The sequence below is a fragment of the Lucilia cuprina genome, chromosome 5, assembly GCF_022045245.1.
Source record: "Lucilia cuprina isolate Lc7/37 chromosome 5, ASM2204524v1, whole genome shotgun sequence".
Lineage (NCBI taxonomy): Eukaryota > Metazoa > Arthropoda > Insecta > Diptera > Calliphoridae > Lucilia > Lucilia cuprina.
Window position 1 is genome coordinate 52,041,658 of NC_060953.1, and position 12,097 is coordinate 52,053,754.

The 12,097-nt window shown below is 27.7% G+C and overlaps 2 protein-coding genes and 1 long non-coding RNA gene across 4 annotated transcripts in view; 1 reads left to right on the forward strand and 2 right to left on the reverse strand.

The window, feature by feature from the left end:
- Nucleotides 1-2,165, reverse strand: part of LOC124420136 — a 63,657-nt gene extending 61,492 nt beyond the window's left edge. For both annotated transcript variants that reach the window (XR_006941056.1, XR_006941055.1), the window contains exon 1: nt 1,219-2,165. This is a non-coding gene — a long non-coding RNA (uncharacterized LOC124420136). The remainder of the gene's footprint in view (nt 1-1,218) is intronic.
- A 4,437-nt stretch (nt 2,166-6,602) lies between these two features.
- LOC111685709 (protein phosphatase methylesterase 1) lies at nt 6,603-8,793 on the forward strand. The gene is made up of 6 exons (XM_023447977.2): nt 6,603-6,861; nt 6,929-7,127; nt 7,215-7,324; nt 7,426-7,737; nt 7,795-8,001; nt 8,067-8,793. Exons 1-6 carry the CDS (start codon nt 6,788-6,790, stop codon nt 8,374-8,376), a joined length of 1,212 nt encoding a protein of 403 aa, XP_023303745.2. The 5' UTR covers nt 6,603-6,787; the 3' UTR covers nt 8,377-8,793.
- Nucleotides 8,794-10,572: 1,779 nt separating this feature from the next.
- Nucleotides 10,573-11,657, reverse strand: LOC111685711 (UPF0193 protein EVG1 homolog). Its single transcript, XM_046952310.1, has 3 exons — nt 11,387-11,657; nt 10,871-11,248; nt 10,573-10,807 (listed from the first exon to the last, which is right to left on the reverse strand). The coding sequence occupies exons 1-3, from the start codon at nt 11,520-11,522 to the stop codon at nt 10,635-10,637; spliced, it is 687 nt and encodes a 228-aa protein (XP_046808266.1). The 5' UTR covers nt 11,523-11,657; the 3' UTR covers nt 10,573-10,634.
- Between the last annotated feature and the right edge of the window lie 440 nt (nt 11,658-12,097).

Sequence of the window (12,097 nt, forward strand, 5' to 3'; positions counted from 1 at the left end):
ATGATATGTATATATGGTTGTTAGATCTTACAACGATGACAGTTAAATGAGCAGAAAATGTCTAATAACACTGTCATCTTCCCGGAATAACTAAAATAAACTAAAATTTTAAGATTTTAGCTGTTCTAGTTTCTGATATACGAATTTTTTCTATTTATTTCATGTGGAAGCTTTAAAACAAACCCCTAGCTCACATCCCCCATTTAAAGTCCGGCCTTTTATCTCCAAAATGTTTAAATAAATATTAAAGTAATTTATGCAAAATTTAAAGAATTTAGTTCTATTAGTTTTCGAGATAAACGAAATTTTGTATTTTATTTATATGTGAGGTGCCAAGTCCCCCGTTGAATGTCCGCTCATTATACTCTAATTGTTCAGATGAATGTCAAAGTTCTTGGAGTAAAATTTGAAGATTCACTTCTTATAGCTTCTCAATTCTATGATTTTTTTATTTAATTTAAAGAATCTAGTTCTTTTAGTTTTCCATATAAACGAAATTTTTTATTTTATTTATGTGTATGTAAGAAGCCAAGTCCCCCATTGAACGTCAGTCCGTTATACACTAATTGTTCAGATGAATGTCAAAGTTCTTCAAGTAAAATTTTAAGATTCATCTCTAATAGTTTTTCAGTTATACGCATTTTTCTACTTTATTCATATGAAGCCTTGTAAAATTTTCAAGAAAATCGGTTAAGTAGTCTATAACGTTCAGACATAGAGACAAACAATTACATATTCATAATTATATGTACATATTTAGATAGATAGAGAGATTTAAAGAATATAGATTAGTATTTTGTTATCACAATATTTCACGCTTTAATTTATTCCACAGTAGAGTAATCTGGTATTAGAAACGTTACTTAAATCATGGCAACTCTGCAAAAAGAACTTTGATATTGTGGCGGAAGGAATAAACGTCATGCAGAATGGACAATAAAACAAACTTGATTTTTTTTCAAGAAACTTCAAATAAACTTTAAAAACTCAATTTTTTTTCTAACTAGATTTATATTATATTATAAATAACTAAAAAAACTTTATAGATCAATTAAAATTTGCCCAAGATTGGTTATCCGTTATATGGTCTATGCCGTCGACCATTGATCTTTTGATGGGCTGTTTGTTGTTCACACTGTTTACACAAGGTTGCATTTGCCATAAATGGCCACAATTTTTTTTGTTTAATTTTAGCTTTTATTTGAGCAATTTTATTACCTCTTTTTTTAAGCAAATATGTTGGCAGTAAAGCACTTTATTTGTTGACTTAATATTTGTTTAATTTAACACACAATTTTGATGATTTTAAGCAAATATTAGTTAACTTCGATAACATTGATTAAATAACTTGCATATTTTTCTTTTTTGATTGTTATCTTGATTTCTTGTTTAATTTTTCTTTTTTTTATGTTCACTTTGTTTCTTGCTATTCCTGCTTTAATGGTGGGTTGGTTGGTTTTAAATGATTTCTTTAAACATTTGTTTTTTTAATTTGTACTTTTTATAACATTTTTTGTATTGAAATATGCGCAAGTGTAAATGACTTTAGTTGATTTGATATTTGTTTTTCTTCTTTTTTTTCAAATAAATTAAACAATTTTGATTAATTAAGCAAATTTTCTTAAAAAATTTTCACTTCTTTCTTATGGTATACAAAATTGAATTTGTTGTTTTTTTGTATAATTTATTTTTCGTTTACTTTATTTATATTTGCTTCTCTACTTCTCTTTAGTGAACAAACACACACACATTCACACTGACTCACGTTAAAACACCAGAAAATAAAACTTCACTTATAAGTTGGCAAAAAAAAATAACAAGCTGTTTTTTTAACAAAATCAGCTTTATTTTTCTTTAAGGTTTTAAATACCTTCGTTTTTCGTTTAATTTATTCTTTTTATTATTAGTATTAACTTTTGCATTTGCTAGAGGTTTAGTTTGACAACTTCCTCTTTTTTATTGCTTCTTCTTGGTAAAAAAATCACTTCTTTTTTTCTATATCTTCTTTAATGCACTTTTTATGTTTTTTTATTGTAATTGCATTTGTACAAAAGAGGGAACCCAAAAACTCCGCACGTTTGGGTAGGGAATAAAAAATCACATACACGTCGCTTTTTTGCGCAATTATGATCTTTCGTGGAAACGGGCAAAACAACAACTGTTTCAATTCAAGTAATGAACAAAAGGAATTCAGTTTTTGGAACTGAAACATTCTATATCAATTTACCGGCTGCAGCAAATGGCAACTTTACAACGTTTCTTTTCCTATCTTGTTTTCATGAAGCAGAGTTGTATTTCTTGGCAGCCAGAAATATACGGGTTTTATTTAAGCGTTTTTTCGTTATACTAAATAACAAAACATTTCCTTATGAAATAAAAAGAATGCAATAAATTAATAAAAAATTAAGAAATAATTTTCTAATTTAAAAGAAAAATAATACAAAAATTTAATAATTGTTTTTGTAATATATTAATAAAAAATCTTGACAATTTTTTTCTAATTCCAATTGAGAAATTTTGGAAATTTCCTCGTTTAAAAAGTTTTGAAAATTTTTTTTGATAAAAAATTTTGGAAATTTTTTTTTAATAAAAAATTTTGGAAATTTTTTTTTAAATAAAAAATTTTGGAAATTTTTTTTAATAAAAAATTTTGGAAATTTTTGTTTTAATTAAAAATTTTGGAAATTTTTTCTATAAAAAATTTTGGAAATTTTTTCTATAAAAAATTTTGGAAATTTTTTCTATAAAAAATTTTGGAAATTTTTTTCAATAAACAACCAAAAATGTTGGTCATACCAATTGGCTCAGAATCACTTTTTAAATCGATTCAGCTATATCCGTCCGTCTGTCTGTATGTCCATGTAAAAACGCTACAGATCGGAAACTTCAATATAATTTGATGATATTTGGCCAATACTCTTCTTTTTGGTGCAATAACGAACGCTATTAAAAATGGTCCATTATTTCGCCTATCCTCCATACAACCGTGTTCAACGAACAGGGCTTTTAAGCTCATAATTGCGTTAAATGTTATATGAAGTCAACAAAAATTGACAAAACTTAGTTCGGCCACAATTTTTGAGATAATGTGATGAGCTTTGGTCAAGGACGAACGAAAATGGTTCATTGTTTCGACTAGCCCCCAAGCAACCGTACCCCTCAAATGGGACTTTTGGATTCATTATTCTATGATGTCAACAAAAATCTGCAAAAATTGGTTTTATAGAACTTTGAATGAAACAACCGATTTTTGTAATGATTGGACCTCATTTTACCCTAGCCCAGACACAAACTCCCCTTTAGCAAATGACTTTAAAGTCAAAATTCACTTATTGACACTAATTCTAAAAATAGACGTAACTTTATAAATAGACGTAACTTCCTCTACTAAAATTTATAAGGATAGGTCCATATTTACCCTGAACCCTCATGTAAAAAATCTCTTTTTCTGTTAACAGTAAGTAAATATATTCTGGAATTAAGTTAAAAACAAATTGAATGCTTTATTATTTCAAAAATAATCCACATTTTTTTAAATTTAATATAAATAAAAGTCTTCTTTTAAATTTGTATATATTAATATTAAAAAAATTTAATAAATATTTTAATAAAAATATTATAAAAAATATTTCAATAAAATTTCGAAATTTTATTAATAAAAAATTATAAAAATATTCTTTTTTAATATAATAGAAAAGTGATAAAATATTTATTGTAAATATTTTTCAATGAAAAAATTTAAACATTTTCGATAAAATAAAAATATTTATTCTTAAAAATATATGTTCAATCTTTTAGCAACTAAAAACAATGAAAACTATAAACTTTTTTGAAAATTGTAAAAAAACTTTCAATAATAAAATTTGTTGAAATTAAAAATTAAAAAAAAAACTATTGAAAAATATTTAAAAAAAAAAATGGAAAAATTTAAGAAAATTAAGAAAAATATTAGTCGAATTTGAAATAAATGTTATTTAAATTTTCAACTTTTAAAACAATGGCAAAAATTGTTTTCAATAAAAAACAATATTTAAATGGAATATTTAACAAATAAAAAACAATAATTTTTTTCCCAAATTTTGAAGAATTTGGAATCTTTTTTCATTAAAAAACAAAAAATTTTTTCAAATTTTTTAAATATTTAGAATTTTTAAATAAAATATTTTGGAATTTCTTTTCAAATAAAACATATTTTTAATAAAACATTTGAAATTTTTCTTTCCAAATAAAAAATTTTTAAATCTATGTATATATATAAAAATGTGTGTTTGGACTTTATAGACAGCTAAATGGCAGGATCAATTTTCTGAAATTTACACAGTGTCTTCCTGGGGGCTTTGAACCCCCATATGAATTAAATAGAAAAATTTGTATATTTGAAAAACTATTGGAATCAAAATCCTAAAATTTTGCAGGAACAACTTTAACATTCATGTTAATAATAAGTTGACGTTGTCGTTTGTCTGGGAAACTATAGACCTAAAATCTTAAAATTTTTCGCGAAGAAATTTATCGTTTATTTGATTATTGTGTCTATGAGGAACTATTACATGAAAAACTTTGATATTCACTTGAACTTTCAATGGGCAACTCTCATACGAATTAAATACAAAATTTCGTAAATCTTGAAAACAATATCATAGTTTCAAATTCAAATTTTTCATAGGTTATATTAAAATCTAAATTAACGTTTGGAAAAATTTGAGAACTTGCATTAAATTGCGTGGCTTTTCCAAAATGTATATCTGAAAAATTATTTTTATATAAGTTAGAATCTTCAAAATTGTAAAGTGTTTTTTAATATACATTGATTTGATTGTTTATAAGAAAATAGAAATACATATGCTCTGATTCAGATAAACTGATAACAATTAAATTTATTTAGTTCAACAGCCACATATGTATGTTTTTCATGATATGTTCCCATGGAATCTGTGTTTAGCATCAAAATACATAACTAACTTATAAAGGAATTAAAGAAATATTAGGGTGGTATCATTTCTTTAAAAAAAATTAAAATATTTTAATTTTAAAATTGTTTATACAAATTCCATTATAGGTTAAAAAAGTTAAAAAAATTTTTTAAATTATACACGAAAAAAAACATTTTTTTTGCGCCGCCTTAATTATGTATAAATTAAGTAGTATGTTGAACGCCCATTTCAAGTAACTGATAGTGCGATAATGATTACTAGTAGTGGAAAAACGTCATTAATGTAAATGCAACATCCATAAGTATGTAAATAATAATTCATATTTATAAATATTGAACGATTAAAGATATGCAAGTATTATGGTTATGGAGGGGAACTCAAAAACATCAACACATTATAATTACGTATATAAATAATTATAATTAAATGTCTTATGATAGACTTTATAAGGGAATTTAAAAATATGAATAAACTACAAGAAGTATTACTAAGAATTTTATATACATATTTAAGAAAATCAATGAAGATCTATTATTTAGTTCATTGCAACATCCTGTAGCCGTCTCAAAAATTTTATTATAAAATGTTGCTTTTTTTTTAAATGACAAATTAAAAAAGTTCTCCTCATTAATTCCAAGTTATTTATAATTAAACTTACTTTTTTTAAAAGGCAACATTCCAAAGCGTTTAATGCATTTCATAGATGATGGATTTAACATTTCTATATTTAGCAAAAACATTTTGCTCTTGAAACATTTTCTTTTTTGTTTTTGCTTGTGCAAAGAAAATTTTAAGAAAATTACATGTTTTTTTTTTGCAATTTTAAGTTATTTTTGGATAAAACATTATTGCATTGGGGATTCATGGATGAGTTGTATAGAGCATAAATATGTTTATAGAAAACATATGCGTGTATAAATGCTATATAAAGTTGGAAACTCAAAATAGAAAATATGTGTATATCTGATTAAAATACATTTATGAAGGGGATTGAATAGAATTTGAATGTTTTTAAAAGGATATAACGTGAATGAATCATACTTTTTCATTTTGAACGAAAATTAAAATAATTTTTGAAATATATTTGAAATTAAAATATTCAATGTGATTTTTGTAGGAGTTTTAGAGTAAAATTGAGTTTTTAGTTTTTGTTGTTTCGAAAAATTTCGATTTTAGCAGAGAATCAAGATTTTGGTGGATAAACTAGAGTAATAAAAAATTTAAAAAATAAATAAATAAAAAATAAAATCTATCTATCTATCTATCTATCTATCTATCTATCTATCTATCTATCTATCTATCTATCTATCTATCTATCTATCTATCTATCTATCTATCTATCTATCAATCTATCTATCTATCTATCTATCTATCTATCTATCTATCTATCTATTTATCTATCTATCTATTTAAGGTAAAAACAACAAAAATGCTCTATAACTAAACATTTTTAACAAATAATCACTGATATAGGGTATAATATAGTCGTCCATGGCCAATTTAACATTCATATATGTTTACACAAAAAAAAACGAAAATATTTCCGCCACTGTATCTCACTTACATAAACCTAACAATCTGGTAACTTTACGCCTTCTATTATTTGTTCAAAGATCAAAAAACAAATGGAAATAAAACGTTCTTCTTGTTGTTGTCACTGTGTTTGTGCAAAAAAAATCAGCTGCGCGTCGATACGTAACGGAATAAAAACACAAATGGCTTTTTAGTGGAAAAAAAAAGACAATCCTACCTTGAAAATTACTTTTATCCTTAAATAAAGGAAGAAAAACGTAACGCAAACTCAAGGCACAATTACTTAATAAAGTTAAATCCAGGAAAAAAACAATAAAAACATGTCCAACTTACAGAGAACCATGTTGAAAGGTCGTTTGCCACCCACCATACCCAGCAGTCGCATAGGAAGAAGGTAAATATAAATAAATATTTCGAAAAGATAAAACATTTTTATTAATTTTATTCTATTATCTTTCTAGCGATTCATTTAAAAAGTCACGAGTTCGTGATTTTAAACCCTCTTTGTGGAGTGAATTCTTTGACGAAAAGGATGACGTAGTTGTGGATGAGAAACGTACTTTTCGCATCTATCGCACAAAGCAACCGGAAAAGCCGGGACCAGTTTTACTGCTACTACACGGTGGTGGTTATTCGGGTCTAACATGGGCTCATTTTTGTGTATGTATTTTTTTTTTGTTTGGTGGTTTTGTATTTTAGAATTTTGAATTTTGAGAAAACTACTATTTTGTGTGTGTGTGTTTTTAGATGGAGATTACCAATATGATACATTGCCAATGTTTATCCATTGATTTACGTGGTCATGGCGATACTCAAACGGATGATGAAGATGATTTGTCGGCCGATACTTTGGCCAAGTAAGTTTGGTTTTTCTCTTAATGACAATCTTAGACTGTAAATTTTGTTTTGTTGTGTTTCTTCTTTGAATTTTTCCATGGATTTCCTTATTTTCTTACAGAGATATTGGTGATCTATTGTTAAAAATTTACCCAGCTAATATGCCTCCCATTTACATAGTGGGTCATTCAATGGGTGGTGCTATTGCGGTACATTTCGCCAGTATGGAATTGATATCAAATATAATTGGTATCACAGTCATCGATGTGGTAGAAGGAACAGCTATGGAGGCCTTAGCCAGCATGCAAAGTTTTTTAAGATCTCGACCCCAGTACTTTAAAAGTATACCGAATGCCATTGAGTGGTGTATACGCAGTGGACAAATACGTAATTTAGACAGTGCCAAAATCTCAATGCCAGGACAAATTATTAAGTAAGGAAACAAACATTAAATTTTTTAGCATTTTTTATCAATTTAACCATTTTTTAGTTGTACAACGAAAAAATTAGCCACAAATGAATTACCACTTGCTGAGGATGATGAAGAGACTGAAGCTGCTGGTACCACTAAATATATACATCCCTTTAGTATTTCTGAAGATGAGGAAGTAACGGGTGAAACTACACCCACTGAGGTTAATAAAAAAGAATTGGATTTTAAAAAACCCTTAGCTTCCCATGATGAAAATAATAAAAAGTATTGTTAATTTTTTTGATGTTTAACAAAAACTACATAGTTTTTTATAACACTTCTATTTACAGATACACCTGGCGCATTGATTTGTCTAAATCGGAAAAATACTGGATTGGTTGGTTCTCGGGTTTGAGTGAGAAATTCCTAAACTTACGTCTACCCAAGCAATTGCTTTTGGCCAGCATTGATGGCCTGGACAAAGCCCTAACTGTTGGCCAAATGCAAGGACGCTTTCAAATGCAAGTTTTGGCCCGCTGTGGTCATGCTGTCCATGAGGATCGTCCCCATGAAGTGGCCGAAGTGCTAAGTGGTTATTTGATTAGAAATCGTTGTGCCGAGGCTGCTGGTGATTTTCGCTGCCATTTGCCAGCTTGTTAAACAAACAATTAAAGTTGTTAAGTAACATACAATATTTCTTTTGTCAAATCAATTCATTTTCCCCTCCGTAGATGCATGCCAATTTGTGGGATGGTGTAAAAGCATGCATAACATTATTTCATTATAAATACTTTTTAACACATGCATCGTTCAGTATGTACATTGGAACATTTTCAATTGTGTATTTAATTAAAAAAAAAACGCATTAACAAATACATTTCTTTAATTTATTGTGCATCAAAAAAATTAAAAGAAAAAATAACATTTATATTTCACAAAAAGGTAAAAATCTATTTATTAAAAGGAAATCAAAGAAAACTATTATTCAAAATTATAATAACAATTTAATTAATTTTGCGTTAAACATCGTTTTGCTTCAAATTAATAAAGAAAAACTTCAAAAAGAATTCAGCAAAAGAAATGTTTTTTTATTTGAAAATGGAAATGGTTATTTATAAAAAAATGTATTTTTTTTTAGCAAATTTTGTAGTCTATAGTCTGGCCTTGTCTATAGTCTATGGTAATCTAGTCTAAAGTCTAGTATCTATGTAGTCTATAGTCTGGTCTAATGTCTTTAAAGTCTATTCTACGGTCTACATTATAGTTTGTTCTATATGAGTAGTGTTGTCTTAAGTCCAGTCTATAGCTTAGTCTAGAGTATAGTCTAGTCTATTGTCTAGTCCATAGTCTATTGTAAAGTCTATAGTCTAGTCTAAAGCCTGTGACCTAATGTATACTCTAGTTTATACTTTAATCTATAGTTTACACTATACCTTACTCTATAGCCTCTTCCATGATATTGCCCATGTTCCAGTCTATAGTCTGCTCTAGTCTATAATCAATAGACTATAGTATATACTTAAGTCTAGTCTATAGTCTAGTCTATAGTCTTGTTCAAAGTCTAGTCTTTAGTCTAATGGACCATGGACTAAAGACTAGACCATTAGTAATGGTCTAGAGTAATAGTCTAGTCTATAATCTATAGATTAGTTAACAGTCTAGTCTAAGATATAATCTAGTCTATAGTCTTGTCTAAAGCCTAGTCTATAGTTTCATGTCTAGACTATAGTCTAATATATGGTCTAGGGTAAGAGTATAGTCTATAATCTATAGATTAGTTAAAAGTCTTGTCTATAGTCTAGTCCAAATTCTAGTTTAGGATATAATCTAGTCCAAAGTCTATAGTCTTGTCTATAGTCTAGTCTATAGTTCAGTGTATAGACTATAGTCTAATCTATGGTCTAATGTCTATAGTCTAGTCCAAAATCTAGTCTAGGATAAAATCTTGTCTAAAGTCTAGTCTATAGAGTGGGCTTTAGTCTTGTCTAAAGTCTAATCTATAGGCTTGTCTGAGGCTAGTCTAAAGTCTAGTCAATAGTTTAATGTCTAGACTATAGTCTATGGTCAAGAGTAAAGTTTAGTCTATTGTATAGTCTATAGTATACTCTATTACAAAGTCTACAGTTAAGTCTATTGTAAAGTCTAGTCTATAGTCTAGTATGTGGCCTAGTGTACAATCCAGTATGTAGTTTAGTGTATGATCTAGTCTATACTTTAGTCAATACCTTATTCTAGTCTATAGTTTAATGTCTAGACTATAGTCTAATCTATGGTCTAGTGTAAAGTTTAGTCTATTGTATAGTTTATAATCTAGTCTATAGTATATTATATTACAAAGTCTACAGTTAAGTCTAGTCTATAGTCTAGTCTGTGGCGTAGTGTGTAATCCAGTTTGTAGTTTAGTGTATGATATAGTCTATAGACTGGTCTAGTCTATAGTCCATAGACTAGTCAACAGTCTTGTCTATTGTCTAGTCCTTAGTCAAGTCCAAATTTTAGTCTAGGATATAATCTAGTGTATAGTCTAGTCTTTAGTCTAGTCTTGTCTGAAGTGTTATCTATAGTATAGACTAAAGTATAGTTTAATGTCTATAGTCTAGTATATAGTACAGTCTATTGTATAGTCTAGTTAAAGTATATTATATTATAAAGTCTTGTCTGTGGCCTAGTGTATACTTTAGTCTACTTTATTCTAGTCTATAGTCTCTTTCTATTTCTGTCTACTATCTATTATAGTCAATCGTAGTATCTGTTGCCTATGCTATTATTTCTCGATGTTCAATCGATGTAATATCGATTGAATTAATTTTATTTTTTTCATATATTTTCAAGTTAAATTTTTCAATAAAATCGTGATTTAAAATAAGAAAAATATTGAAATTTATTACCAATTATTGTTTTTTTGTTACACTCTCACTCTAATCCACATAACGATATCCTTGTTTTTGTAATTTTCTTTTTGTTTCCAACGACTTAATTTGTCTCAAACGTTCAGCGATCTGTTCACGAATTTCATCTCGATAACGTTTGCCCTCGCCCAGTTCTTCCATTTCGGCCAACCATTCGGCACGTTCATTAATTTGCTGCAGCACTACAAAAATAAAATTAATAAAATTTTAAACAATAACTATTTTCAATAAATCTTCCTTCTTACATTCATCGATTATATCCTCCGTTGTGGTCTTAATTTCTTTTTTGTATTTCTCTCTTCTTTTAGGTTTTAATGTTGTCTCCGATAAACGTAATCCAGACATTGCATCTTGTAGCAATTTTTTCGCTTTTTCCGAAGGTAGTTTGTCATCAGGTTTAGGTCTATATACCGGCATATCGTAAGCACCACTTGCTCGTATTTCCGATAAAGATTTACGTTTAGCATTATGAGCCCTTTGTAGAATTTCCATAGCTTCTTTATCGGGATCTCGGCAGATATTTAAACGTGGTGGTTCCGGTTTGGGCAATGGTTGTCCGTTACGCAAATGATAATCGATTTGTTTGCGCATTAACATGGTCATTTTTGATTCTTTCATAAGTACTGGAGAAGGATGCAAAAGGATAATAAAATTGTAGGAGTGAAAATTATAAAACGGACATTATTTATCGCAAAATTTCGTAACTTTAAAAAAGTTTTGGAATTTTTTATATTTTTATAATTTAAATATAAATTTCTTACATTTCAATAAATCCGCCGTCTCTTTGCTGTACTCTATTTTCGGTGTATGAAAGAGGCCTCCCTGTGGTATACGTTCGCTGGGCCATAATCGGGCTTCGCTTGTGGTGGCACTTGAACTTTTTTGTGGATTTTGCATTTTAGAAGTTTGTTGTTTTTTGTGTGGTTTTTAATATTCAAATTTTCATTTATTTATAAAATTAGTTTTCAAAATTTTTATTTTTTTTATTTGTTAAATGGAATGCGATTACACTCAAACAAATAACTAGTAGAATATTTAGCAATTGATTGCAACAATCGAAAATTCTTTGCCAAGGTAAACAATTAAATATTGACACCAAGGTAACGTTATTAAACCCAAGTTTAAGGTAAAAAGTGGTGTTTTTTTAATATGTCATTAACTGACGACATGCATGCATATTTTAGGAAATTGTTAATAAATGTTTTTAGTTATTTACGATAAAAATAGTTTAAGTAAAAGAATGAATTCTTATATGGGAAATTTTTTTAGTTTAAAAAGTTGGTTTAAAAAAGCCTACTCTGCAGTCTGGATTATTATATAAACTATGCTTTAAACTAAACTATATACTAGACTATACTATAGACTGGGCTTTAGACTAGATTATAGACTAAACTTTAAATTAGATTATGGACTATAGACAAGACTATAAACTAGACAGTAGACTATACTATTGACAAGTCTATAGACCAAAT

Coding starts and splice junctions, on each gene's coding strand:
- LOC111685709 (XM_023447977.2), top strand. CDS start 6,788: ATGTCCAACTTACAGAGAACCATGTTGAAAGGTCGTTTGCCACCCACC. Junction 7,325..7,425: donor TCGGCCGATACTTTGGCCAA/GTAAGTTTGGTT, acceptor ATTTTCTTACAG/AGATATTGGTGATCTATTGT. Junction 8,002..8,066: donor CATGATGAAAATAATAAAAA/GTATTGTTAATT, acceptor TTCTATTTACAG/ATACACCTGGCGCATTGATT.
- LOC111685711 (XM_046952310.1), bottom strand. CDS start 11,522: ATGCAAAATCCACAAAAAAGTTCAAGTGCCACCACAAGCGAAGCCCGA. Junction 11,249..11,386: donor GACGGCGGATTTATTGAAAT/GTAAGAAATTTA, acceptor ATCCTTCTCCAG/TACTTATGAAAGAATCAAAA. Junction 10,808..10,870: donor GGAGGATATAATCGATGAAT/GTAAGAAGGAAG, acceptor TTATTTTTGTAG/TGCTGCAGCAAATTAATGAA.